Source organism: Oncorhynchus tshawytscha, linkage group LG10, assembly GCF_018296145.1.
Source record: "Oncorhynchus tshawytscha isolate Ot180627B linkage group LG10, Otsh_v2.0, whole genome shotgun sequence".
In the NCBI taxonomy this organism is placed as follows: Eukaryota; Metazoa; Chordata; class Actinopteri; order Salmoniformes; family Salmonidae; genus Oncorhynchus; species Oncorhynchus tshawytscha.
Window position 1 is genome coordinate 26705584 of NC_056438.1, and position 25726 is coordinate 26731309.

The 25726-nt window shown below is 41.2% G+C and overlaps 1 protein-coding gene across 1 annotated transcript; it reads left to right on the forward strand.

Moving 5' to 3' along the window:
- Positions 1-4394: 4394 nt before the first annotated feature.
- LOC112260018 (zinc finger protein 169) lies at positions 4395-13044 on the forward strand. The gene is made up of 8 exons (XM_024434800.2): positions 4395-4707; positions 5081-5283; positions 5610-5711; positions 5819-5914; positions 8620-8730; positions 8918-9038; positions 9793-10110; positions 11321-13044. The coding sequence occupies exons 1-8, from the start codon at positions 4686-4688 to the stop codon at positions 11836-11838; spliced, it is 1491 nt and encodes a 496-aa protein (XP_024290568.2). The 5' UTR covers positions 4395-4685; the 3' UTR covers positions 11839-13044.
- The last annotated feature ends 12682 nt before the right edge of the window (positions 13045-25726 follow it).

Genomic DNA, 25726 nt, shown 5'->3' on the forward strand with positions numbered 1-25726 from the left:
AATGCAACTGTGTTCATTGCCAATAGCTTATGCCGTCCCGTACCATAACCCCACCACCACCATGGGGCACTCTGTTCACAATGTTGACATTAGCAAACAGCTTGCCCATACGACGCCATACTGCGGTTGTGAGGTTGTTTGGACGTACTGCCAAATTCTCTAAAATGACGTTGGAGGTGGCTTATGGTAGAGAAATGAACATTCAATTCTCTGGCAACAGCTCTGGTGGACATTCCTGCAGTCAACATGCCACTTAATACGTTGTAGTAACGTCGTTGTGTGGTAGACGGGTTCCTCTGTTCTGTCCTAGAGTTCAACATTCATACCATTTGCAACCAAAGCTCACACTGAGGTTGGCTTAGTTCTGTAGTTGACATGTTAGTCCTTTTAACGCAGAGGTGGCAGACCTCACGTACTTGGAACCGGAGGTTACATTTTGGTCAAGGCTTTATATAGTGGAGCGAGAAGGGTGTGTTTGAAAAGTTTTATAACCCATGTCTCTTCAGAGGCGGGCCACTGATTGAGCAGAGCCCTAACCTCATGAAAACCCAAATCTCTCATTTGGAAGCTAAAATTACATTTCATCTCTTCACCAGTAATTTTATATTCAAACATTTAAATTGAACAACAATTCCATGTGAATCCTATAACTACAATGTGCAGACTTTCCACTGTAGAGTTTGTCATCCTATCATTGATGAGAATGTCTCAGATGACAACTGAACTGACATCATATTCATTAAGTACCACCGCATATGTTCAATTGGTCGGATTACCAGAATATAGTTAATTTCCCCCCCCCACCTTCTGATGTTCCCAGAATCTCTATGTTAACCAAGGGATTTTCAAATGTCACATCAGTAGGGTAGAGAGAGGAAAAAGGGGGGAAGAGGTTTTTATGACTGTCATAAACCTACCCCCAGGCCAACGTCATGACACCGGACAGGAACTTGCATGCAACCATGTCCCACTAAAAATATCCTAATACTGGATCAAATATCCTAGAACACTAATATTAAAAATCTAATTGTATTGGTCACATGTGTTTAGCAGATGTTATTGCGGGTGTAGCTTGTGTTTCTAGCTCTGACAGTGCAGTAATATCTAACCATTTCACAACATATACCCAATACACACAAATCTAAGTAAAGGAATGGAATTAAGAATACATAAATATATGGACGAGCAGTGTCAGAGCGGTATAGACTAAGATACAGTAGAATAGAATACAGTATATAAATATGAGATGAGTAATGCAAAATATGTAAACATTATTAAATTGACTAGTTTTCCATTTATTAAAGTCGCCAGTGATTTCAAGTCTATGTATATAGGCTGCAGCCTCTAATGTGCTAGTGATGGCTATTTAACAGTCTGATGGCCTTGAGATAGAAGCTGTTTTTCAGTCTCTCGGTCCCAGCTTTAATGCACCTGTACTGACCTCGCCTTCTGGATGATAGCGGGGTGAACAGCCAGTGGCTGGGGTGGTTGTTGTCCTTGATGATCTTTTTGGCCTTCCAGTGACATTGGGTGCGGTTGGAGTCCTGGAGGGCAGGTAGTTTGCCCCCAGTGATGCGTTGGGAAGACCACATGTCAGAGTGTGCGCAACTGGTCAAAGGAAGTCAGGTGCAGGAGAGCAGAGATGAGTGAACAGGCACACTTTATTAAGGCAGAGGAAAACAGACGGACACAACAGCGTCACAACACTCCAGCCCAAGGAAAAAGCAAGCGCAACAAATTACACAAATAGGTACAAGTAACAAAACCATGGGTTACAAACAATACCTGGCGCAAAACCAGGCTGTAGCGTTACACACGTAACGAAACGAACAATACCACACACAGACATGGGGGGGAACAGAGGATAATATACACGTAGAGTAATGAGGGGATGTAAACCAGGTGTGTGGGAAAACTAGACAAAACAAATGGAAAATGCACCACCCTCTGGAGAGCCCTGCGGTCGCAGGCGGTGCATTTGCAGTACCAGGCGGTGATGCAACCCGACAGGATGCTCTCAATTGTGCATATGTAAAGGTTTGAGGGTTTTAGGTGCCAAGCCAAATTTCTTCAGCCTCCCGAGGTTGAAGAGGTGCTGTTGTGCTTTCTTCACCACACCTTCTATGCGGGTCGACCATTTCAGTTTGTCAGTGATGTGTACGCAGAGGAACTTGAAGCTTTCCACCTTCTCCACTGCGGTCCCGTCGATGTGGATAGGGGGGTGCTCCCTCTGCTGTTTCCTGAAGTCTACTATCATCTCCTTTGTTTTGTTGAAGTTGAGTGAGAGGTTATTTTCCTGGCACCACACTCCCAGAGCCCTCACCTCCTCCATGTAGGCTGTCTCGTCATTGTTGGTAATCAAGCCTACTACTGTTGTGTCGTCTGCAAACTTGATGATTGAGTTGGAGGTGTGCCTGTTTGATTCCCTTGCGTAGGGAATGACAACACTGTTTGTAGTCTGCCATATTCCCCGTCGCCTTGCCATGGTTAAATGCAGTGGTTCACGCTTTCAATTTTGCGTGAATGCTGCCATCTATCCACAATGCACATTATAAAAATGTCAACAATTATTACACTCCCAGCCTAAATCTAGTCCAAATGACATTTAAGAGAAAGGTAGATATCATGACCTTGAAGCCTTATGGAAAGTTGGGTCACAGAGCAAAATACAATAGGTTTCAACCAGTTCCGGTGCATGGGTAAAATCACCTGAGAAAGCCAAGCCTGAAAAATAAGCCATATTACAACCTATGTGTTGTGATAATTGCATTGTTTGCTCTATAACTTGTTAGTTAATATGCATTGCCACCGTGATATCGGCCTAAGTCCGAGACAATAATTAGACACAGTGGCAGAATAAATTCAACCACACCTTTGTTTCATCATAAAACAAAAGAGTAACATCTGTCCGGTGGAGTCCACAAAGGATATTGCATGTAAAAAAAGTAAATGATCCCGAAATATTCATGGTACTGATTTCTGTGTGTGTGTGTGTGTGTGTGTGTGTGTGTGTGTGTGTGTGTGTGTGTGTGTGTGTGTGTGTGTGTGTGTGTAAAGAACATGTTGACTCACCCTACTTGTAGAGAAACGCCAATGCCATCCTCCTCTCATGTTGCCGAAAAGGTCTATGACTCTGTCGTAAAGTACACACTTTAAGTTTTTGTTGTCCTAGGCTACCTGGATAAAGCTGGTTGCTCGCTAGCCTAACTTCCTTTCATGGGCAACGATGAATCAGCTAGTTAACATTAGCCTACTGCATCTAGCTACATATTGAACTTCCATCCTCTCAGGCCAGGGGCACAATGTAGGAATTTATGGTTGGATCAGAATTAGTATTATAATCATTGGCCAGTACAGAGAATGAAGTAAAACCACAAGTCCAAATCCCTATCTCACTTCCATGGCTAATTTAGGAAAGGTCCATTTTAGCAAGCAAGTTAGCCACTGGAGGAAAACAACACAACGAGACGCAACAATTCAAGTTTTTTCTGTCAATGGCATTTGACTTTGATGTGATTGGTGTGAAGCCAATTCCAAACAGTCTTCCCTTGACACTTTTTTTGCGGGGGGCTAGGACCATTCACCATTCATTTGGTCTCCTCTTTATTAAGGGAAGCCAAATTCCCCCTTGTTTCAATGCTATGGGCGGCAACAATATCATACTCTTTTTCACCAGACATCATCAGATAGATGGGCTACACATACAGAGACAGAGGGGCGCTGTTTCGCTCACTCGCTTTCTCCAGTGAGACACATTCTGCCTCTTGCAACTTGAAGGAAAATTATGAAACAGAGAGAGGAAAGTTGAATTATTTTTTGCGTGTTATAATTGTGATTCTTGTAACTATTGCAATATATTTTGATTATTAGCAGTTCAGTATTATTAACAGTTTCAGTTAATTAAAAGGGTTTTAGTATCTTCCATTTTCTTCATCCATATTTGTGTTGAATTGCTCATGCGACTTTCTGTGGTTGGATGTAAATAGATTACGATGAATGGTTGGAAACCAAACTCGTCCTGGACATATTAACACGTCAATGTATGCTGTTCATGGTATCACAAATGTGTGTGATCTTTTGATGAGGCCCCCAAAAATGCTACCTATTCTATATCGCCCCCTCAATAACACAGTTGTGCCCTAAGCATCTACCGAAACGAATGTGTTGCTGGGGTTAAAAAATAACATAAATGACAAACAAATATCCACATGACCTAACTTCACACGATAAAAGTTAGGCAAGAAGCTGAAGAGAGGAAGTCATGATTAACAATTGAGACGGACCGCCGTTTTTCATTAGATAGGTTTCTGCCTCCCTCCAGTGGTATACTTTAAAGGATACACCTTGTTGGGGTCACTGGAGCTAATGGTTGGCTCTGCTGCATACCACGTGACTCACATAATGCGGAAGAAATTGAGCGTGTTGAAGAAAAGCTGCAGAGACTCGTTTCAAAACATTTCTGGTTGCATAAAAAAATGTACTTGCTAGTTAAAATGGTTGTGACAAGCCGAGCCTAGTAGTTCAGAAAATAGTCAAACCATGACTTAGGGAGGCACATTGTTTACTAGCCAGGCCAGCTGTCGATGATGTTTTGCTGGAAATGAATAATTAGCTAGCTAACATTTAAAATCACCCTTTGCCGCACCTGCTAGCTAATTGGAAAGTTTCCGAAAGTGAATGGGGAAATGGACCCTACAACATTTTCAGGTTTGTTGAATTGTTATGTTAATGGTTTTTATTGTCTGTAACGTCGACAAGCCTGACTCTGCCACTCTGGTAAGCTAACGGCTGGACAAATACCAATAGTTAGCTAAAATGTGCAAGGACTAGCAGCCCAATTCTGATCTTGTTTCACTAATTGGTGTTTTGACCAATCAGATGAGCTCTGCAAAAGATCTGAAAAGATGTGGTTGGGCAAAAGATCAGAATTGGGCTGCCTGTCTAAACGCTGCCCGTGAGAATTGACACTCACACTGTACTTTCAAACATATAGCCAATTTGTTTTACAAAGACTGAAATGCCACATGAAAACAGTGGAGTGTACTAACATGAGCTGTCTAAATTCCTCCTCTGGTGACAGGTCCCCATCTCCCTCTAACCTCCCTGCGTCTCCTGGTTCCACCACTACGTCTGATGTCTGCATTCATGTGGCAAGTGGCACAGCAGCGTAACGTGATGCAGTATGGGAAGCTGGAGGAGTTTGTGACTCTGGTGACGGAGATGGTTCCGGAGCTCCTGACGCTCAAGCAGAGGGTCCAACTCATCCTGGGACTGAGAGCGAGGGTGAGACAGGTGGAAGTGTTGAGGGTTAGGAATGGTGTACGCTGTAGGGGTCAGGAGAATAACATAAAAAAAGTCTTCCACTTAAGTATGATGGAAGGGGTTACCTAGTCATTTGCACGACTGAATGTATTCAACCGAGATGTGTCTATCGCGTTTAACCTAACCCCTCTGAATCAGAGACGAGGGATGCTGATAGAAGATCGCTCTCATCACAATTTACTCATCTTCTGTTTACTCATGATCAGTTACATATTTGACTCTGTTTGTTTCCTCAGTATATAAATTGTTCAGGCAACTGTTATTAATGCATACATCTTCTGTGTCAGCTGGTTCTTGAATTGTGTCGTGGTGTGGAGTCTAACCCAGCTGGCTACAAAACTATCCAGCCCCACCTGGACAGAATCCATTCATGCACAACACATAAAGGGGTAAGTAACCTGTAATATGTGTAAAACACACCAGTCTGGTAATGGCAAGTCTACATTACCTATTTCTCATTGTAGATGGTTGTTTTGTGTGTGATGTACATATTCAGAGCGAAGATAAGGAAGTGGAGGCCTCAAAGGATAACTTTGTGGAGCTGGTCCAAACTCTGCTAGAAGACTCAATGAAGAGGGAACATTTTTTTCAGGTGAGATGGCTAACATCTTTATGTCATAAATCCCTCTTTCAAATCAAATTACAGTTTATTTGTCACGTGCGCCGAATACAACGGGTGTAGACCTTACAGTGAAATGCTTACTTACAGGCTCTAACCAACAGTGCAAAAAAGGTATTAGGTGAACAATAGATAAGTAAAGAAATAGGGAAAAATAACAGTAGCGAGGTTACATACAGTAGCGAGGCTAGATACTGGCACCGGTTAGTTAGGCTGATTGAGGTAGATGTGGTTAAAGGGACTATGCATATATGATGAACAGAGAGTAGCAGTAGCTTAAAAGAGGGGTTGGTGGGTGGTGGGACACAATGCAGATAGCCCGGTTAGCCAATGTGCGGGAGCAGTGGTTGGTAGGCCCAATTGTGGTAGTATGTACATGAATGTATAGTTAAAGTGACTATGCATACATGATAAACAGAGGGGGGGTGGTGGTTGCACACAATGCAAATAGTCCAGGTCGCCATTTGATTACCTGTTCTGGAGTCTTATGGCTTGGGGGTAAAAACTGTTGAGAAGCCTTTTTGTCCTAGACTTGGCACTCCGGTACCGCTTGCGATGCGGTAGTAGAGAGAACAGTCTATGACTGGGGTGGCTGGGGTCTTTGAACATTTTTAGGGCCTTCCCCTGGATGGCAGGCACCTTAGCCCCAGTGATGTACTGTGCTGTACGCACTACCCTCTGTAGTGCCTTGTGGTCAGAGGCCGAGCAATTACCGTACCAGGCAGTGATGCAATCAGTCAGTATGCACTCGATGTTGCAGCTGTAGAACCTTTTGAGGATCTCAAGACCCATGCCAAGTCTTTCTGGTTTCCTGAGGGGGAATAGGCTTTGTCGTGCCCTCTTCACGACTATCTTGGTGTGTTTGGACCATTCTAGTTTGTTGGTGATGTGGACACCAAGGAACTTACAGCTCTCAACCTGCTCCGTTACAGCCCTGTCGATGAGAATGGGGGCGTGCTCTGTCCTCCTTTTCCTCTAGTCCACAATCATCTCCTTTGTCTTGGTTACGTTGAGGGATAGGTTGTTATTCTGGCACCACACGGCCAGGTCTCTGACCTCCTTCCTATAGGGTGTCTCGTCGTTGTCGGTGATCAGGCCTACCACTGTTGTGTCGTCTGCAAACTTAATGATGGTGTTGGAGTTGTGCCTGGCCATGCAGTCGTGGGTGAACAGGAGGGGACTGAGCTCGCACCCCTGGGGGGCTCCAGTGTTGGGGATCAGCGTGGCAGATGTGTTGCTACCTACCCTCACCACCTGGGGGCGGCCCGTCAGGAAATCCAGGATCCAATTGCAGAGGGAGGTGTTTATCCCAGGATCCTTAGCTTAGTGATGAGCTTTGAGGGTACTAATGTTGTTGAACGCTGAGGTGTAGTCAATGAATAGCATTCTCACATAGGTGTTCCTTTTGTCCAGGTGGGAAAGGGCAGTGTGGAGTGCAATAGAGATTGCAACATCTGTGGACCTGTTTGGGCGGTATGCAAATTATAGTGGGTCTAGGGTTTCTGGGATAATGATGTTGAGCCATTACCAGCCTTTCAAAGCACTTCATGGCTACGGACGTGAGTGCTACGGGTCTGTAGTCATTTAGGCAGGTTGCCCTGGTGTTCTTGGGCACAGGGACTATGGTGGTCGGCTTGAAACATGTTGGTATTACAGACACAATCAGGGACATGTTGAAAATGTCAGTGAAGGCACCTGCCAGTTGGTCAGCACATGCCCGGAGCACACGTCCTGGTAATCCGTCTGGCCCTGCAGCCTTGTGAATGTTGACCTGTTTAAAGGTCTTACTCACATCGGCTACGGAGAGCGTGATCACACAGTCGCCCGGAACAGCTGATGCTCTCATGCATGCCTCAGGGTTGCTTGTCTCGAAGCAAGCATAGAAGTGATTTAGCTCGTCTGGTAGGCTCGTGTCACTGGGCAGCTCGCGGCTGTGCTTCCTTTTGTAGTCTGTAATAGCCTGCAGGTCCTGCCACATAAGGCGAGCGTCGGAGCCGGTGTAGTACGATTCAATCTTTGTCCTGTATTGACGCTTTGCCTGTTTGATGGTTCGTCGCAGGGCATAGCAGGAGTTCTTATAAGCTTCTGGGTTAGAGTCCCGCACCTTGAAAGTGTCAGCTCTACCCTTTAGCTCAGTGCGAATGTTGCCTGTAATCCATGGCCTCTGGTTGGGGTAGGTACGTACAGTCACTGTGGGGACGACGTCCTCGATGCACTAATTGATAAATCCAGTGACTGATGTGGTGTACTCCTCAATGCCATCGGAAGAATCCCGGAACATGTTCCAGTCTGTGATAGCAAAACAGTCCTGCAGTTTAGCATCTGCTTCATCTGACCACTTTTTTACAGACCGAGTCACTGGTGCTTCCTGCTATATTTTTTTTATTTATTGTAAGCAGTAATCAGGAGGATAGAATTGTGGTCTGATTTACCAAACGGAGGGTGAGGGAGAGCTTTGTACATGTCTCTGTGTGTGGAGTACAGGTGATCTAGAATTATTTTCCCTCTGGTTGCACATTTAACATGTTGTTTGAAATTGGGTAGAACTGATTTAAGTTTCCCTGCATTAAAGTATGACTTTAATAGTATGACTTCATGGCAAATATTGAATATGATTACATTTCTACATATGCCTTGGCTAAAACCACATGACTCTTCCTTCTACCTCTGTGTTAAAGGAGGTGTTCCCTGTACAGTACAGCACTAGGTATGACACAGCGCTACAGATACTGGTGTGGCAGTTCTTTGACAGACTGGAGGAGATGCTGCCAGTGCCCAGCTTTACACAGGTACTGACTCCATCTCCATCCTATTAGATCATCTAAAACATGTTGACGTTCATTTGTACACTTGCTTAAAATGTAGGATTTATTTTCATTTTAAAGGACCCTATTCCATGAATGAATAGGGGTCATGTGGGATTGGACAGCACTTTTCTCTGTTCTGCAGACATACTTATTCTTCTCTCCCTCTCAGACAGCATCCATTCTCAACCTGACCCCTACTGACCTGGAAGAGTGTCAGCAGTCTTTCTCTGATCCTGAGCATCTGAAAACACTGCTGCAGCATCATAGAAATCTGGGGCACCTAAAAAAAGGTTAGGATCCCTCAGGTGATCTATTTGAACTTGTTAACCTCTGGGTGAAATACCTGTAGGGGATTCTCCTGAAAGAGAATGTGGAATTATTTGGATTCTCTCTCTGGCTAGGTTTCCATCCAATTGGTGACAGATTTTCATGTGAATATTCAAAAATCTGCATAAAGAAAATGTGGTGTTTCCACCAAACTGTGTTAATGCGGATATACAAGTCAGTGGGTGATGATGCAGTGCACACACACTATACTTTTGGTTTTCATGTACCGATTAAACATCTAAAGTTCAATGTGTTTCCATCGCATTTTCAACATCACCAATAGTTTTGTCACAAATGTGCCAGACAACAGCTCGCAGGTGCAGGTAGGCTAGTCTACATGAGAATATTATGCTTAAGAGCAAGGAATATTTGTTTAATGGCAGCTTAACATCGACCATGTCACCACCTATATTTATTGGAAAGGAGCATCAAGCTCAGCACTGAGCATTTTCATCAGCCTGTGAAGTTCATTTATTTAATATGTTGCTTAATAAACTGCATGGTTTCCCGATGACCAAGTTTACTTCGATTTGGTGGTTACTATATCAATTTTTGTGCATAAAGACATTTCTCCCATAATACATTGCACCAAAAACTCCCATGTCAAACAAACAAATTATCTATGTCCTTTATAAAAAAGAGCTGTCCTGATTTTACATTTTATATATGGTATGACTTGCATAAAAACTGTGGATGTAAATGTGGTTTCTCTTCCAGATTTTTTGTTCTATGACTCTGATAACATCCTGTCCACGTTGTCCTTCCTCGCTCCCTCACTGAAGTCTAAACATACCAAAAGAGGCATAGAAGAAGGCACGGTGAAGAACGAGAGCGATGTGAGGAGAAAGGGAGAGAAGGAAGAGGCTGAAGGACCGAAAGAACAGCAGAGTGGCGAGGAGGGACAGCAAGAAGTCAGTGGGGAGGACCAAGATGCCAGTGAGGGAAGTGATGAGGGCGCTGAAAGACTGGAAGAGGCTGGGGAATCCTCTGGGAATTCTGGGCAGCAGAAACAGCCATCATTAGTGGCCATCAATGGTAAGGAAATTCAGGGCGGAATACATTGCATACATCCATACACTGGCGAACTGAGTTGGTGAAGTTGATTACTTTGTCCAGTAGTAGAGTGGGGTCAGTAGTAGGGCTGTTGCGGTGACGGTATTACCGCCACATCGGCTGTCATGAGTCATGAAGGTTCCACGTGACCGCTTAGTCACGGTAATTAGGCTTCTCCAAGCTCTGATGCTGCTGCTGGTCATTAGTAGCCTACCAAACTTGCTATCTGCCTTGTACTCAGCACTCTATTATCCCTCTAATCACGCTGACATCAATGCAAATCGAATCAAAAATCGAATCAAACACTCCATGAGCTCATGTTGCGCAACATTTCTATAGGCTATGTAATTGCTCAAGAAAATAGAGTGATGGCCTCTACTAAAAGGTGGAGGATCCCATCAGCTTTCTATAGGTTAGGCCTACTATTTTTATTTCTCCACTTTCCTAATATAAAGCCAATTGCATATATTTACAACAAGAGTATAGCCTACCTGGCTGGGATGAAAATGAACCACGCGAAAAGCGTCCTACATTTGCTATTAAAGTGCATAGATGACATGTGCTTTTTCGATACAGGTGCATGATAATGGTCCATTCTAAATCAAAACAAATTTCACACATATATTATTTATATGTGAAGACAAGATTAAATCAAGAATATTCTGATGGGTGAATATTAGCCTATCACTTAACTGACCCTAACTGGCAGACAGAAGCAGCACGTGAGTTTCAAATTTGGGGAAGATCATTTTCACCATTTAAAAATGCATTTTTATAATAAAATCAGTACATGCATAATTTCATTTGCAGTCACTTTTGATAATGGTGTGTTTCTGCTAATGCAACATTTGTGCTTATAGCGTACTACCATGTGCGCATTACTGCGCTTATAATGTGAAGGAATATCCTAATAGCATAGCCACATCAGGACCTAACATAAGGACAACTCGGTATGCTGACAATTTTGTGACCGCCACAGCCCTAGTCGTTAGTCACTTTTATTTGAAGCATTTCTTAATGCACAGCTCCACTAGTTTTGGTCTATTTAGTGCACAGATTCTATAATTGCACAGATTTCTGCATGAATAAAATCTAAATCTTTATATCGCCACATCGGCTACTGACAACAATCTGCAATGGAACTTTGAACTCACCAGTCCTTATTTCACCCTCCTGTGTTTTCTACCTGCAGGACAAGCTAAAGCCAAGCCCCCCCAGTCCCAGGGCTTTTCCTGCTCACAGTGCCAGTTCTCCAACAGGAGATGGCTCACCCTTCAGAAGCACATCAAGAAGAACCATCCAAAGGAGGACAGTGGGATCGTGGACTCTGGAGAAGCTGGAGCTGAGAACAACGTCCTGCCTGTCAGTGAGACAGAAAGCTCCTCGGCCAAGAAGACCAGGAAAAACAGGTACATCTGCTCCCAGTGTGGGAAGGGTCACAAATGTTCATATGAACTGAGACGACACGAAACCGTTCACTCTGAGGTGAAGCCCTTCCATTGTGACCAATGTGAGAAGAGATACAAAACAAAGGTGGCTCTAAAACAACACCATCGAGTTCACACTGGAGAAAGGCCATATGTTTGCTCACATTGTGGCAGAGGCTTTAGGTCTGCAGGAACTTTACAATCACATGTACGCACCCACACCGGGAGCGACCTTTTGTCTGTTCTATATGTGGGAAGGGATTTATTCAACATCAAATACTGATAGGTCACCTCCGGTGGCATAGAGGTGAGAAGCCGTTCTTATGTACCGTTTGTGGAAAGAGTTTTAGTACTTCAGGTGCCTTGTTGGTACACTCACGAACACACACGGATGAACGCCCCAAAAGCTGTGAGCATTGTGGGAAGAGGTTTAGAAGATGTTACGATCTCACAATACATCGGCGGATCCACACGGGTGAGCGGCCGTTCTCCTGCACACAGTGCGACAAATGCTTCACGTCCCACAGCGACCTTAGCAGACACATGCGAATTCATACAGGAGAGAAACCTTACCAGTGTAAAATGTGCGATAGGAGATTCACTGAAAGCGGCAACCTGAAAGTACATCAGCGGGTTCATCGGGGAACAGCCACAAATGTACGGGTTTCAGTGTGTAATATCAGTACGGCCCACCACAAGTCACCAAGTGTGGCAAGAAAGAAGGAAAGAAAGAAAGACAATGTTCCACCACTCCTTGTTGGACAGGAGTTGCCGTAGCCACAGTGTATCATGTTCTAAGAACACACATTTTTGGAACAACGTTATAATTCCCGGGCCATAAAAATGATATTTTTTATTTCATTTAAAGTTGACTAGCATTGTAATAACTTTCTCATAGTAGCAAGATAATTGGCTATTTTGTGATAGCGAGGCATTTAATGACAGCGTAATATGATTTCTCGTAATATTAATGTCATTGGTTACTTTATTTTTCAAGGTGGTAGCTTTTCAACACCATATATTAGGTAATCACACATACGTATTCACTGTGTCCTGCCCACTCAGTCACTGAAATGAAATCTTGTCAGTCAGGTAGGGTCAAACATTTCATAACGGATTGATACAGGAGTACTGTTATTGCAGAATTACACAGCAAGGTAATATTACATTTGTGGTGTTGCCCTCTGGACCTCATCGAAGACAGAATGTGGCCCCTGAAGAAAATGAGTTTGAGACTCCTGGTCTTGAGGGACATTGAGCTCTGTACAGGACTATGTTGGTGAAGATAGTGATGCTCGTTAGATCTATAGTTTGACTAAGGTGATTTGTCTAAACCAGTGGTTCCCAACCGGCAAAACTTTTCCTCATCTTGATAAAAAAAAATAACACTCACTTATAAACGTGACCTGTGGAATGCACATGGAATTTTGATTTGGGAGCACTCATGCTGGTCAGATAATACATTAAATGGCACATGGTTACATCTGTATCATTTTTTTCAAGTCCAGTGCACTTTTGTATCATTTTGAGGGGTTGCGCATCATGAGCAAAGTCATCTATCATTGAAAAAATACATTTTTTTTTTTTTTAAGGAACAAGCTAACTACTGATTTTCAGTGTACATATAGGGAAGGGACTCAACTTGTACTGCACTAACTCAGAGGGCTGACTGCCTAAAATACATGGATAATAAGATGGTAGTTGGAGCTGTATAGTTAGATTTCAGTGCAGCCTTTGATATTATTGATCATAATTTGTTATTGAAAAAACTCACTTTTGGCTTTACAATCACCTGCTATCACATGGTTGGAGAGTTACTTATCTATCCAATAGAACTCAGAGTATTCTTCAATGGAATCTTCTCGAACATAGTGGGGAGAACAAGTATTTGATACACTGCCGATTTTACAGGTTTTCCTACTTTTATCAGAGGTACACTTCAACTGTGAGAGGCGGAATCTAAAACAAAAGTCCAGAAAATCACATTGTATGATTAAGTAATTAATCTCCTTTGCACCCCATTATTTTTATTTCTACTTTGCACATTCTTCCATTGCAAAACTACCATTCCAGTGTTTTACTTGCTATATTGTATTTACTTTGCCACCATGGCCTTTTTTGCCTTTACCTCCCTTCTCACCTCATTTGCTCACATTGTATATAGACTTGTTTATACTGTATTATTGACTGTATGTTTGTTTTACTCCATGTGTAACTCTGTGTCGTTGTATCTGTCGAACTGCTTTGCTTTATCTTGGCCAGGTCGCAATTGTAAATGAGAACTTGTTCTCAACTTGCCTACCTGGTTAAATAAAGGTGAAATAAAAAATAAAATTAATTTGCATTTTAATTTAATTTGCACTCCTCAGTAAAAGGCACATGACAGCCCGCTTGGAGTTTGACAAAAGTCACCTAAAGACTCTCAGACCATGAGAATCAAGATTCTCTGGTCTGATGAAACCAAGATTGAACTCTTTGGCCTGAATGCCAAGCGTCACGTCTGGAGGAAACCTGGCACCATCCCTACGTTGACGCATGGTGGTGGCAGCATTATGCAGTGGGGATGTTTTTCAGCGGCAGGGACTGGGAGACTAATCAGGATTGAGGGAAAGATGAACGGAGCAAAGTACAGAGAGATCCTTGATTAAAAACCGCAGCACAACAATCCTAAGCACACAGCCAAGACAACACAGGAATCTTGAATCACTTGAATCTCTTTGAGTGGCCCAGCCATAGCCTGGACTTGAACCAGATCAAACATCTCTGGAGAGACCTGAAAATAGTTGTGCAGCAACACTCCCCGTCCAACCTGACAGAGCTTGAGAAGATCTGCAGAGAAGAATGGGAAAAACTCACCGAATACAGGTGTCAGGCTTGTAGAGTCATACCCAAGAAGACTTGAGGCTGTAATTGCTGCCAAAAGGTACTACAACAAAGTACTGAGTAAAGGGTCTGAGTACTTACGTAAATGTAATCTTTAAAAAAAAAAAGGAAACATTTTTGCTGTCGTCATTATGGGGTATTGTGTGTAGTTAGAGGGGGATTAAAAAAAAAAAAAAATTAGAATAAGGATGTAACGTAACAAAATTTGGAATAGGTCAAGGGGTCTGAATACTTTCCGAATGCTCTGTACATACGCCACTATGGGTTTCTTCACTACCCAAACCAAAAACAGATTTAATGCACCGCTTAGTTGTGAAGAGCCAGTTCATCGTGGAATGCTCTGCCACCAGTTTAGCGTCTTGTATCACAGCGCCACTCCTCCTAAAGATTTTATGTAACTGTATATGAATAGTGTAAATAGTAGTCTCTTGGTGTCTTTCATATATACATATTTGTTGAATTTACTGTATCTTATGTTATTGTCTGCTGTTCTGTACTTTCATGTATTTGTATGTTTTATGCGGACCCCAGGATGCATGTGCAGTAAATATTTGGGATCCTAATTGACTCAATTTTGTCTGTGAAAACCATTAACACAGGTAAGTCTAATTAGGGTTGCTTAGGGAATTAACAGTATATAAATCGGACCTCTCTGAAATGAAAATGAATGGCCCTCCCCTCAGCAAAATATATTTGACCTAAACCCTCCCTGAAACAAGTGAACCTCCCTTATCCCCAAAATAATTAAAACAAAGTGAATAGCAGGGAACATGTCTACCATTTATCCTCACTTCTTGGACAGACCAGAGACTTAGATAAGCAGTTAAAGGAACTGTTCTTCGTCCTGAAGGCAGGACATTTTATAGCACAGAGGCCTGCGGGCCAGAAGGTTGTGGGTTCACAGACCGTGAACAAGAGTTGGGGTGGAAAGATCTCCTTTATAGTAAAAGCATTGCTTCAATCTATCTTCAATCTATTGTATTTGCAGGTCTAAGAAAAAATCATTTTGTACACTATTTCATGCAATTGTACATATTAGCAGTCACTTTTAATACCACACCAATTACACAGTAAATTGTACTCATTGAATACAATTATACTCTACAAAAGATAACATTTGGTCCCAGTCTAAATAGAGTAAAACTTATTACTCTTGTTGCAGAGTTTTAATTTTCATATATAACTCTACAAACTGTAATTTACTCCATTTAGAGTAACATGGAAACAACTCTACTGCCAATTCACTCAATATAGAATTGAATATTATCATTCAAGTAGTATTTGTAAAACTGAACTTAACGTCAAATCAGAAGTCCGTATTTAACAAAGCACTTTATTCTTAAATGTAAGACATTTGCAATACATTTAAAATACTGCTAATAAAATTGTGGACTGAAATGAAATGTTGGCATCCGTTCACTTTAATACATGTACATATAAAATGCTCAATATTGCAATTCAATGACATGGAGGATTTTGTGAAACTGGCATCTCCCATATCAAAAACACAGAAAATAAAATTGTGGCATCTGTCCCGCCTGTATTAAAAGTAAATAAAAAAGCCAATATTGCAATACAATACATATTGGTTTTAAAGAGCTTACTGTGCAGTTTAGAGTCACAGGAAACCGTATGGGACAATAAACAAACGTGAATCATCACAACTGTAAGACATCTGTATATCAAATGCTTTGTGACAGAAAAGCTCTTTAATTAACATCAACTACATAAGATCCCTCTGTACACCCAACTCTATATGCATTAAAATGCTCATCAAGACATTGTAGGGCAAAAGTAACCTCATCTTTAACAACAATATGGTGGATTTTCTGAAACTGGCATCTGACAAACAACTGAACGATACATATTTCCATGGTTTGGCCCATTTAACACCATGGTGTCAATTGGTACCTGAAGAGTCTCAGCCATCTTACAGCCCACCACATTTTAAATATAACATTTTACATGGACTGATCATGACTGTTGGTGTTAAATGTCTGCCAACTGTATGCTATTTGACTTGTTTTTTTGGCTATGTTACATTTTTGAAGCTTTTTTAAAGAAATTATGCATTTCTTCATAGAGCATGCACCAGCTATGCAAAACTGGTCCAATTTTAGGGATACGGTTGAAGCCGGAAGTTTACATACACCTTAAGCTAAATACATTACTCAGTTTCAGCTTTTACTTCTTTCATCACATTCCCAGTGGGTCAGAAGGTTACATACACTCAATTAGTATATTGGTAGCATTGCCTTTAAATTGTTTAAATTGGGTCAAACATTTTGGGTAGCCTTCCACAAGCTTCCCACAATAAGTTTGGGTGAATTTTGTCCCGTTCTTCCTGACAAAGCTGTTATAACTGAGACAGGTGTATAGGCCTCCTTGCTGGCACACGCGTTCTCAGTTCTGCCCACAAGTTTTTTTTATAGGATTGAGGTCAGGGCTTTGTGATGGCCACTCCAATACATTGACTTTGTTGTCCTTAAGCCATTTTGCCACAACTTGAAGTATGCTTGGGGTCATTGTCCATTTGGAAGACCCATTTGCGACCAAGCTTTAACTTCCTGACTGATGTCTTGAGATGTTTCAATATATCCACATTTTTCTTTCTCATAATGCCATCTATTTTGTGAGGCGCACCAGTCCCTCCTGCAGCAAAGCACCACCACAACATGATGCGGCTACCCCTGTGCTTCACGGTTGGGATGGTGTTCTTTGGTTTGCAAGTCTCACAGTTTTCCTCCAAACATAACTCTGGTCTTTATGGCCAAACAGTTCTATTTTTGTTTCATCAGACGAGAGGACATTTCTCCAAAAAGTAAGATTTTTGTCCTCATGTGCTGTTGCAAACCGTAGTCTGGCTTTTTTATGGCGGTGTTGGAGCAGTGGCTTCTTCCTTGCTGAGTGGCCTTTCAGGTTATGTCAATATAGGACTCGTTTTACTGTGGATATCGATACTTTTGTACCTGTTTCCGCCAGCATCTTCACAAGGTCCTTTGCTGTTGTTCTGGGATTGATTTGCACTTTTCTCACCAAAGTACGTTCATCTCTAGGAGACAGAATGCATCTCCTTCCTGAGCGGTATGACGGCTGCGTGGTCCCATGGTATTTATACTTGCGTACTATTGTTTGTACAGATGAACGTGGTAACTTCAGGCGTTTGGAAAATGCTCCCAAAGATGAACCAGACTTGTGGAGGTCTTCAATTTATCTTGGCTGATTTCTTTTGATTTTCCCATGTCAAGCAAAGAGGCACTGAGGTTGAAGGTAGGCCTTGAAATATAGGTACACCTCCAATTGACTCAAATTATGATCAGAAGCTTCTAAAGCCTTGACATTTTCTGGAATTTTCCAAGCTGTTTAAAGGCACAGTCAATTTAGTGTATGTAAACTTCTGACCCACTGGAATTGTGATAGTGAAATAATCTGTCTGTAAACAATTGTTGGAAAAATTACTTGTCATGCACAAAGTAGATGTCCTAACAGACTTGCCAAAACAGTTTGTTAACAAGACATTTGTGGAGTAGTTGAAAAACGAGTTAATGACTCCAACCTAAGTGTATGTAAACTTCCGACTTGTATATGTGGGGTAATGCACCATAAAATGAAGCTTCGGTAGCAGCCTTTTTAAAAAAAATTTAAAAAATTAAAACAATTGCTTGAATAACCTGTGGTGTTCTGCAATCTAAGTGTTTAAAAAAAAAAAATTAAATACTCTATCATTGGAGAAAATACAATGGTTTTACTATCTGAAGCAACAGTAAATACCAGTGTAGATAATTTGGACAAGCCAAGTCTCCAAAGATAAGTGGTAGATTGCGAAGTAAACACCAGGACTGGATAGCATTTAACCCCAAGTCATTAGTCCTCTAAGTTCACTGCCGGAGGTTTGTTACTTTGCTCCATGTAACCATAGTTAAACCTCTTTATTCTCCTGTCTATTTCATTTGATGATGTGTACTTGTTCAAGTGCAGTATTAGCAGTTTTATTTTATTTTGTGCCACTTCCCTCCAAGATATCATGCATAATATTGACAGAAGTTTTCACATGTACTGCAAGGAGTTTAGAATGCAATAACGTTTAACACCCTTCAAAGGGAAGACTGGGATCAGTCTCCTTTTTTGGCAGTGTTCTGCATGAAGTGCTCGAGTTCGCATAACTATCTTGGGTGAATCTTCATCAAATTCAGTCTGAAAGTCCTTTCTCAGCAAGACAAAAGCGGCAACAATATCTGGCACTGAATGATTCAACAAAACCAAATGTATTCATTTTATTTCACCTTTATTTAACCAGGTAGGCTAGTTGAGAACAAGTTCTCATTTGCAACTGCGACCTGGCCAAAATAAAGCATAGCAATTCGACACTTACAACAACACAGAGTTACACTTGGAATAAACAAAAACATACAGTCAATAATACAGTAGAACAAAAGAAAACAAAAAGTCTATATACAGTGAGTGCAAATGAGGTAAGTTTAAGGAAATAAATAGGCCATGGTGGCGAAGTAATTACAATATAGCAATTAAACACTGGAACGGTAGATTGGCATAAGATGAAAGTGCAGGTAGACATACTGGGGTGCAAAGGAGCAAAATAAATAAATACCAGTATGGGGATGAGGTAGGTAGATGGGCTGTTTACATGTGCAGTGATCTGTAAGCTGCTCTGACAGCTGGTGCTTAAAGCTAGTGAGGGAGATGTGAGGTACCAAAGACAAAGTGAGCTTTGAAAAGCTCATCAAAACAGGCAAGAGAGTCTGGTGACTTACAATGTATTGCATGTTTGTCAATCACAATGAAGTACTTGTGAATCACACTCCTCTGGATCCCCACAGCAAGCAGATAGGGTTGAAGGCTTTCCATGGCGCTCTCCAGATGCTGGTCTGCCAGTCTGTGACACAAGAACTTCATTAGTTTGCTATTAAAATGAATCACGGTTCGCAAACAGTTTGTCAATTTAAATTACAGCTACATATGATCTTACAATTTGTCCATAATCTTAAATAGTTTAGGATTAGGAATGGGGAGAGAACAGTCAACTGTAACCTCACCTTGATAAACTTCACAATGTGGTTACTGGTGTGTCTGGCTGATATTTTTCCAGGTCTCTTGTGGCCATGAGGTGACGGTGGTATAAGGTGGACAAGGACCAAAATGGAGGACATGTCACTGTCCCATCCTGAAAGTACAAATTTTCACAAGTTACATCATTCCATTTTGCTTTAAAAAATAATGCTCCCTTCCATTAGTATAATACTTTTATTCCAGCATACGATTTTCCACTTCTGTTGTGGATTCAGCATCTTGAACCAGCTCTTGCAGGTCGCCTGTGTGTGAGGCCACGGCTTTGGTCAATAACTTTCTGCTTGGAGAGAGTAGGCCACTTCTCCAGGAACTTTGCAGAGGTTGCATCACTAAAATCTTGCTCAATCTGCAGACAAGATGGAATAAGTCAAGATAGAAAAGTAAACATTATGGTGTAGCACTATCGTCATGTAATATATCAGTACTAATCAGACTGTTGTAGAACAGAAAACAACTGTTAAGGCAAGGCAGTCTAAGATCCACATACCATTCCTGCTATGTCTTTGAATTGCTGTGAATATTTCAGAGGACTTCACTGGGTCATGAACCATCTTTTGGCGATAGGCGAACATCTGCTTCATCTTCTCCTTTACAATTGCTTCATCAGCTGTATGCTTCATCAGTGCAATGGCCTCACAACACAGGCTTTCTGTTGTTGGGCAGTTTCTCTGAAGGGATCTCGACAGCTTTTGGACCACCTGTAACATGGTGAAACTTTTACAGATTACTGGGTTTGTCTGCTCTATACAAGTATACAATATTGTGTCATAAGATATAAAACAAGGCTTGGAAACTCTACAAGGATGGCCATGCATGCAGTTGTCACCAGATAAAGTAGGAATAGGGCAAAGTACGAGAGTCATGTTATTAATTGTCCAAAGCAGGGATGGAGAGTGAGCTTGAAGTAGGCTGCAGTGGGTTTGCTGGTTAATACATATACTGAACAGGTAACCACAGTAATGGTGGCCAGTAAATCAATGAATAAAAAATGTAATATTGACAAATTAAGCAGAAATTGTAGACATTTAATAATGTCAGACACTTTCATTCAAATGAGTATGAAACATTTCAGTGTTGACTTTCTCTTTATCCCTGGTTGATGTACATTTCAGAGCCTCTTCAGTGTGGATGGGGTATAGCATACATTTTCAACAACAAAGACAGCACTTCCAGTTTGTGTTCTTCACTCTGAACTCTTGTCTTCAGGCCTAGGGACAGCACATTGAACCACTGTTGGCATGCAAAACATCAAATCTAAAACAAAGCGTAACACTGCATTGATATTATTTATAACGTATGACGAATTAGCCATCCATTGTGTTATCAAAAATTGTCTTACATGCCGTCACTGTTGTCAAAAGATTATAAACGTGTTAAATAAAGTTACTAAGTTACTAACCCAGTCAGTCTTTGGGCCACATCCAGGTTCTTTATTGGTGACACACAAGAAGCAGGTGTTGGCTTTGTTGAACTCAAATCATAGGCATGAACTGAACATATGGCAGTCCCACACAACTACATACAAATTAAGAATTTACATTTATTTGAATTCAAATGACATTACATACCAGACATTTTTAGTATATCCTCAGCCATTTAGTTTCGCAGTTGCTCCATGTGCTTTTGTAAAGGTTCTATATCAAGTTGGGAGGGGAAGTTCTGTGCAACTTTCTTGGCCATCTATACCAAAAAATAAAAGAGTTTTTGACCTAATTGTCACACAGCAGTTATATTTTCAATAATGAATGGTTAGCTATCAAACCTGCAGTAAAGACCCCGCAGCTGAAGGTGTCCTGCTGCATGGTGAGTTTTCCCCTCCTTTCCACTTTGTCCACCCAGTCGTCTTTTCCATGGCAGGATCCTCTCATTTTGAAGTACTATTTTTACGTAAACATAATGAAATTCTGATTAGTTATAGGCAAATGAATACACAGGCCAAATTTGTATGCTGTTTTCCTTATCACTATAATCTAGTAGAGGTAATTTCCTTTATGCCCCATGCTACACACAGCCTAAATTATAGGCACTGAACCATTTACAGGACAATAATACAAGTAGCATATAGAATCCAACCCTATCACAGAGTGAAGAAATGTAGAGCATTTTGTAGACTTTAATAATAAAATATTAAGTGAGTTTCATCAGTACATGCTTAAAGTCATATCACAAAGATCACATGACGGTGCCCACCAAATCTATGACAATAGAGAATGAATTGTAAGCACCAAAGTGTGTTTGTCAAAATAATATCTGAAAATGTCAGTTGTTGAACATATTTCTATTTGCAACAGCAATGTGATTTCATTACATATTGGTCTCGATTAGACCCACAATGTCACAGTATCTGCAAAATATGAAACATTCTGTGAGCACAGTCTTTATGAGCTGTGGAGCATGCACCCTCAAATGTCATTTGAATGAACTACACATAGGTCCATGTATTGTTCAGATTGGTTTTTAAAATGTCCATTTAAAAAATATTCACCCACACATTTTGAAAGCCTGATGCAACATTATGTAACGGGCAATTTCCCTAAAACTAATTGGGCATATTAAACAGAATTGGCAAATACTTATACATTTGATGTATTTAAAATAAAGAATATATATAAATATTTTCCATTTGTATGTTCCTTAATTGGTGCATAATTCTAAATGACACCAATGCTCACCTGACCTTTAATACTCAGGAAAGTCCATGAAAACACACTGTTCAGACCCCTTCAAAAGTTTTCCTACAATATGAGGGAGAACAAAAAAATCTGAAACCATGCAAGCAGAGCAGTATGCAGATGTAATTCATAAAGAATGTGTTGAATTCAAAACCACTGAGTGGTTTTGGATGTATAGTGCATTTGGAAAATATTCAGACCCCTTCACTTTCTACAACTTTTTGATACTTTACAGCCATGGATTAAATAATGTTTCTCAATCTACACACACACACTACGCCATAATGAAAAGCAAAAACAGGTTTAGACATTTTTGCAAATGTATTGAAGCTGAACCTTCAACCCAGTCTGAGGTCCTGAGCAGATTTTCATCAAGGATCTCTCAGTACTCCGTTCATCTTTCCCTTGATCCTGACTAGTCTCCCAGTCCCTGCCGCTGAAAAACATCCTCACAGCATGATGCTGCCACCACCATGCTTCACCGTGGGGATGGTGCCAGGTTTCCTCCAGATGTGACACTTGGCATTCATGCCAAAGAGTTCAATCTTGAACCTTCCAGAAGGACAACCATCTCCACAGAGGAACTCTGTCAGAGTGACCTGGTCACCTCCCTGACCAAGGCCTTTCTCTCCTGATTGCTCAGTTTGGACGGGCAGCCAGCTCTAGGAAGAGTCTTGGTGGTTCCAAACGGCTTCCATTTAAGAATGATGGAGGCCACTGTGTTCTTGAGGACCTTCAATGCTGCAGAATTGTTTTTGTACCCTTCCCCAGATCTGTGCCTCGACACAATCCTGTCTCGGAGCTCTACAGACAATTCTTTCGACCTCATGGCTTGGTTTTTACTCTGATGTGCACTGTCAACTGTGGGACCTTATATAGACAGGTGTGTGCCTTTCCAAATCATGTCAAATTAATTTAATCAAATCATTTTCAAATAAATTGAATCAAAGTTCTAGAAACATCAAGGATGATCAACGGAAACAGGATGCACCTGAGCTCAATTTCCAGCCTCATAGCAAAGGGCAGCAGGTAGCCTAGTGATTAGAGCATTGGACGAGTAACTGAAAGGTTGCAAGATCGAATCACCGACCTGACAAGGTACAAATCTGTCGTTCTGCCCCTGAACAGGCAGTTAACCCACTGTTCCCAGGCTGTCATTGAAAATAAGAATTTGTTCTTAACTGACTTGCCTGGTTAAATAAAGGTAAAATAAAAAATAAAAAAAATTATACAGTCCAATGGCCTGACGCAACACCTCCGGATGCACAGAGGGGAGAAACCGTTCTTATGTAGCGTTTGTGGAATGACCTTAAGCACCTCAGGTCAGTTGAGGGTACACATGAGAACACACACAGGTGAGCAATCCTACAGCTGTCAACTTTGTGGGAGGAGGTTCAAACAACCTGAAAGTCTCACAGTGCATCTGCGGAGTCACACAGGCGAGCGGCCGTACCCCTGCACACTGTGTGACAAACGTTTTGCATCCAGCAGCTGCGTTAAAAAACACATGAGAACTCATACAGGGGAGAAACCTTATCGGTGTATAAGGTGTGGTAAGAGATTCACTGAAAGCGGCAACCTGAAAATACACCAGCGAGTTCATTGAGAAAAAGTCTAAGTTGTCCGAAAGTTCTTGAGGGACGTTGTGCTCTGTACAGCAGGGTTCCCCGACTGGCGACCCACGGACCGAATTTAGATTATCATTGTTGGACATAAGACTGTAAAAACACCAGGAAATCATCTATTGGTTTTCATTTCTGAAATATATTCCCAAGTACTGCCACGCATAATAGACAGACATATTTGATTGTATAGAAATAATAATAATTGATTGGATTTATATAGCACTTTTCTGCTAACTGAGGTACTCAAAGTACTTTCCATAGTAGGTGGAAACTCACCTCCTCCACTATCAATGTGCAGCACCCACCTCAGTGATGCACAGTGACCATTTTTATGCCAAAACTCTACCCCACACATCAGCTATCAGGTGGAGAGGTGAGTAGTGATATATTCCATTTAGGAATGAGGGGGATGATTCAGTGGCCATGATGGAATGTGGCCAGGTTGGGAATTTAGCCATGACACTGTGGTCAACATCCATACTCTTACAATAAGCACCATGGGATTTTGAAAGACCACGGAGAGTCATGACAGCCATTTTAACGTGCCATCCAAAAGAAGGCACCCTTCACAGGAAAATGTTCCCAAATGTAATCAAGGTTTGACATTTTTGTTTTAGTCAAATATCTTATCATTTTTATCATATCATTTTTTTTATTATGTTCCGGCCCACGACCATCCGCTCCAGAAAGAAATTGGCCAGCGGCTGAATCTAATTGATGATCTCTGCATGACACAATATGAAGACTGTCATAATTGTTGAGGATTCCTGGAAAAGTTTTTGTATAGCTTTTGTCTATATGACTATTCCTCTTGTTAATAAAGAAGACATTATTATGAGCAGCAATGGGGCAGAACACTTTGTCTCTATTTACTTATTAAAGAACTGCTAATTAGAACATACAACCACACACTGGTTACATTTACTCCTAATTCACCTGCAACTATGAGAAATAGCATTCTTATTCTGGAGGCCTCAGTCTATATCCCACTACCATTACATTATATTCTGTATAGGAAACCATAGTTACAATGTTTATTTAAATGCTCACACGCCTTCCATGAAAATACCCTAGGAAAGTGACCGCCTTGTAGTTTAACTTTTTGAATGTTTTCAAGTGCAAAATCTACAAAAATGTAAAACCCAATCAAACATGTTCATAAAAGGCATCGAGCAGTAGTAAATTAATCCACAAACACCAATTTTATTATATCTTAAATGACCGCATTATGAATTTTATAATGAATCCGATTCAAAACTGGATATGTAAGTGGGAGAGGCACTTAGTGAATGCAAAAATGTTTAATCCACAACAGAACAGACAGTTGAAATACATGAGTATTTACATATTCTATTTCAAATTTAAAATACACTGGCCAAATGAATCAATGTCTACCAATGGTATTTGAAAGTATTTTGAAAAGAAAATACTATTTTCAATAACTAACCATTATATCAGACATATGTGCTATTTAGCTGACAATGAAGGTTATTGGTGGGCAATGGGAGCTGATAGAGGTTTGTTGGTGCTGGTCTCATCTGATATTTCATCATCCTCAACTGACGAGAGGTCGGACAAAGGTAGAGTCTGGTACCTGTAAATGGAAAACGCAACTAAGCACAAGAACCTGCCTTACTTTATGACCTTTGGACTACTAGGTATTGATACAGGGGGAGGGTTACATCATTGCCAAACCTAGTCCTGGAAAACCATACAACTACAGTTTAGTTAGTTGAACCACTCACAGACAAACCTCATATCCAAGCTATCTCAATGTATTACAGACACTGAATTCACTGAAGCCCGAAGATGGGTTTTGACAATGTATAAAACATCCAATTCCATTCCCAAATGCTTTCACACTGGTTGGTCATTTTCAAGGCAGCAAGACAACACACAGATG

Coding starts and splice junctions, on each gene's coding strand:
- LOC112260018 (XM_024434800.2), top strand. CDS start 4,686: ATGGACCCTACAACATTTTCAG. Junction 5,915..8,619: donor AGAGGGAACATTTTTTTCAG/GTGAGATGGCTA, acceptor TCTGTGTTAAAG/GAGGTGTTCCCTGTACAGTA. Junction 9,039..9,792: donor TCTGGGGCACCTAAAAAAAG/GTTAGGATCCCT, acceptor TTTCTCTTCCAG/ATTTTTTGTTCTATGACTCT.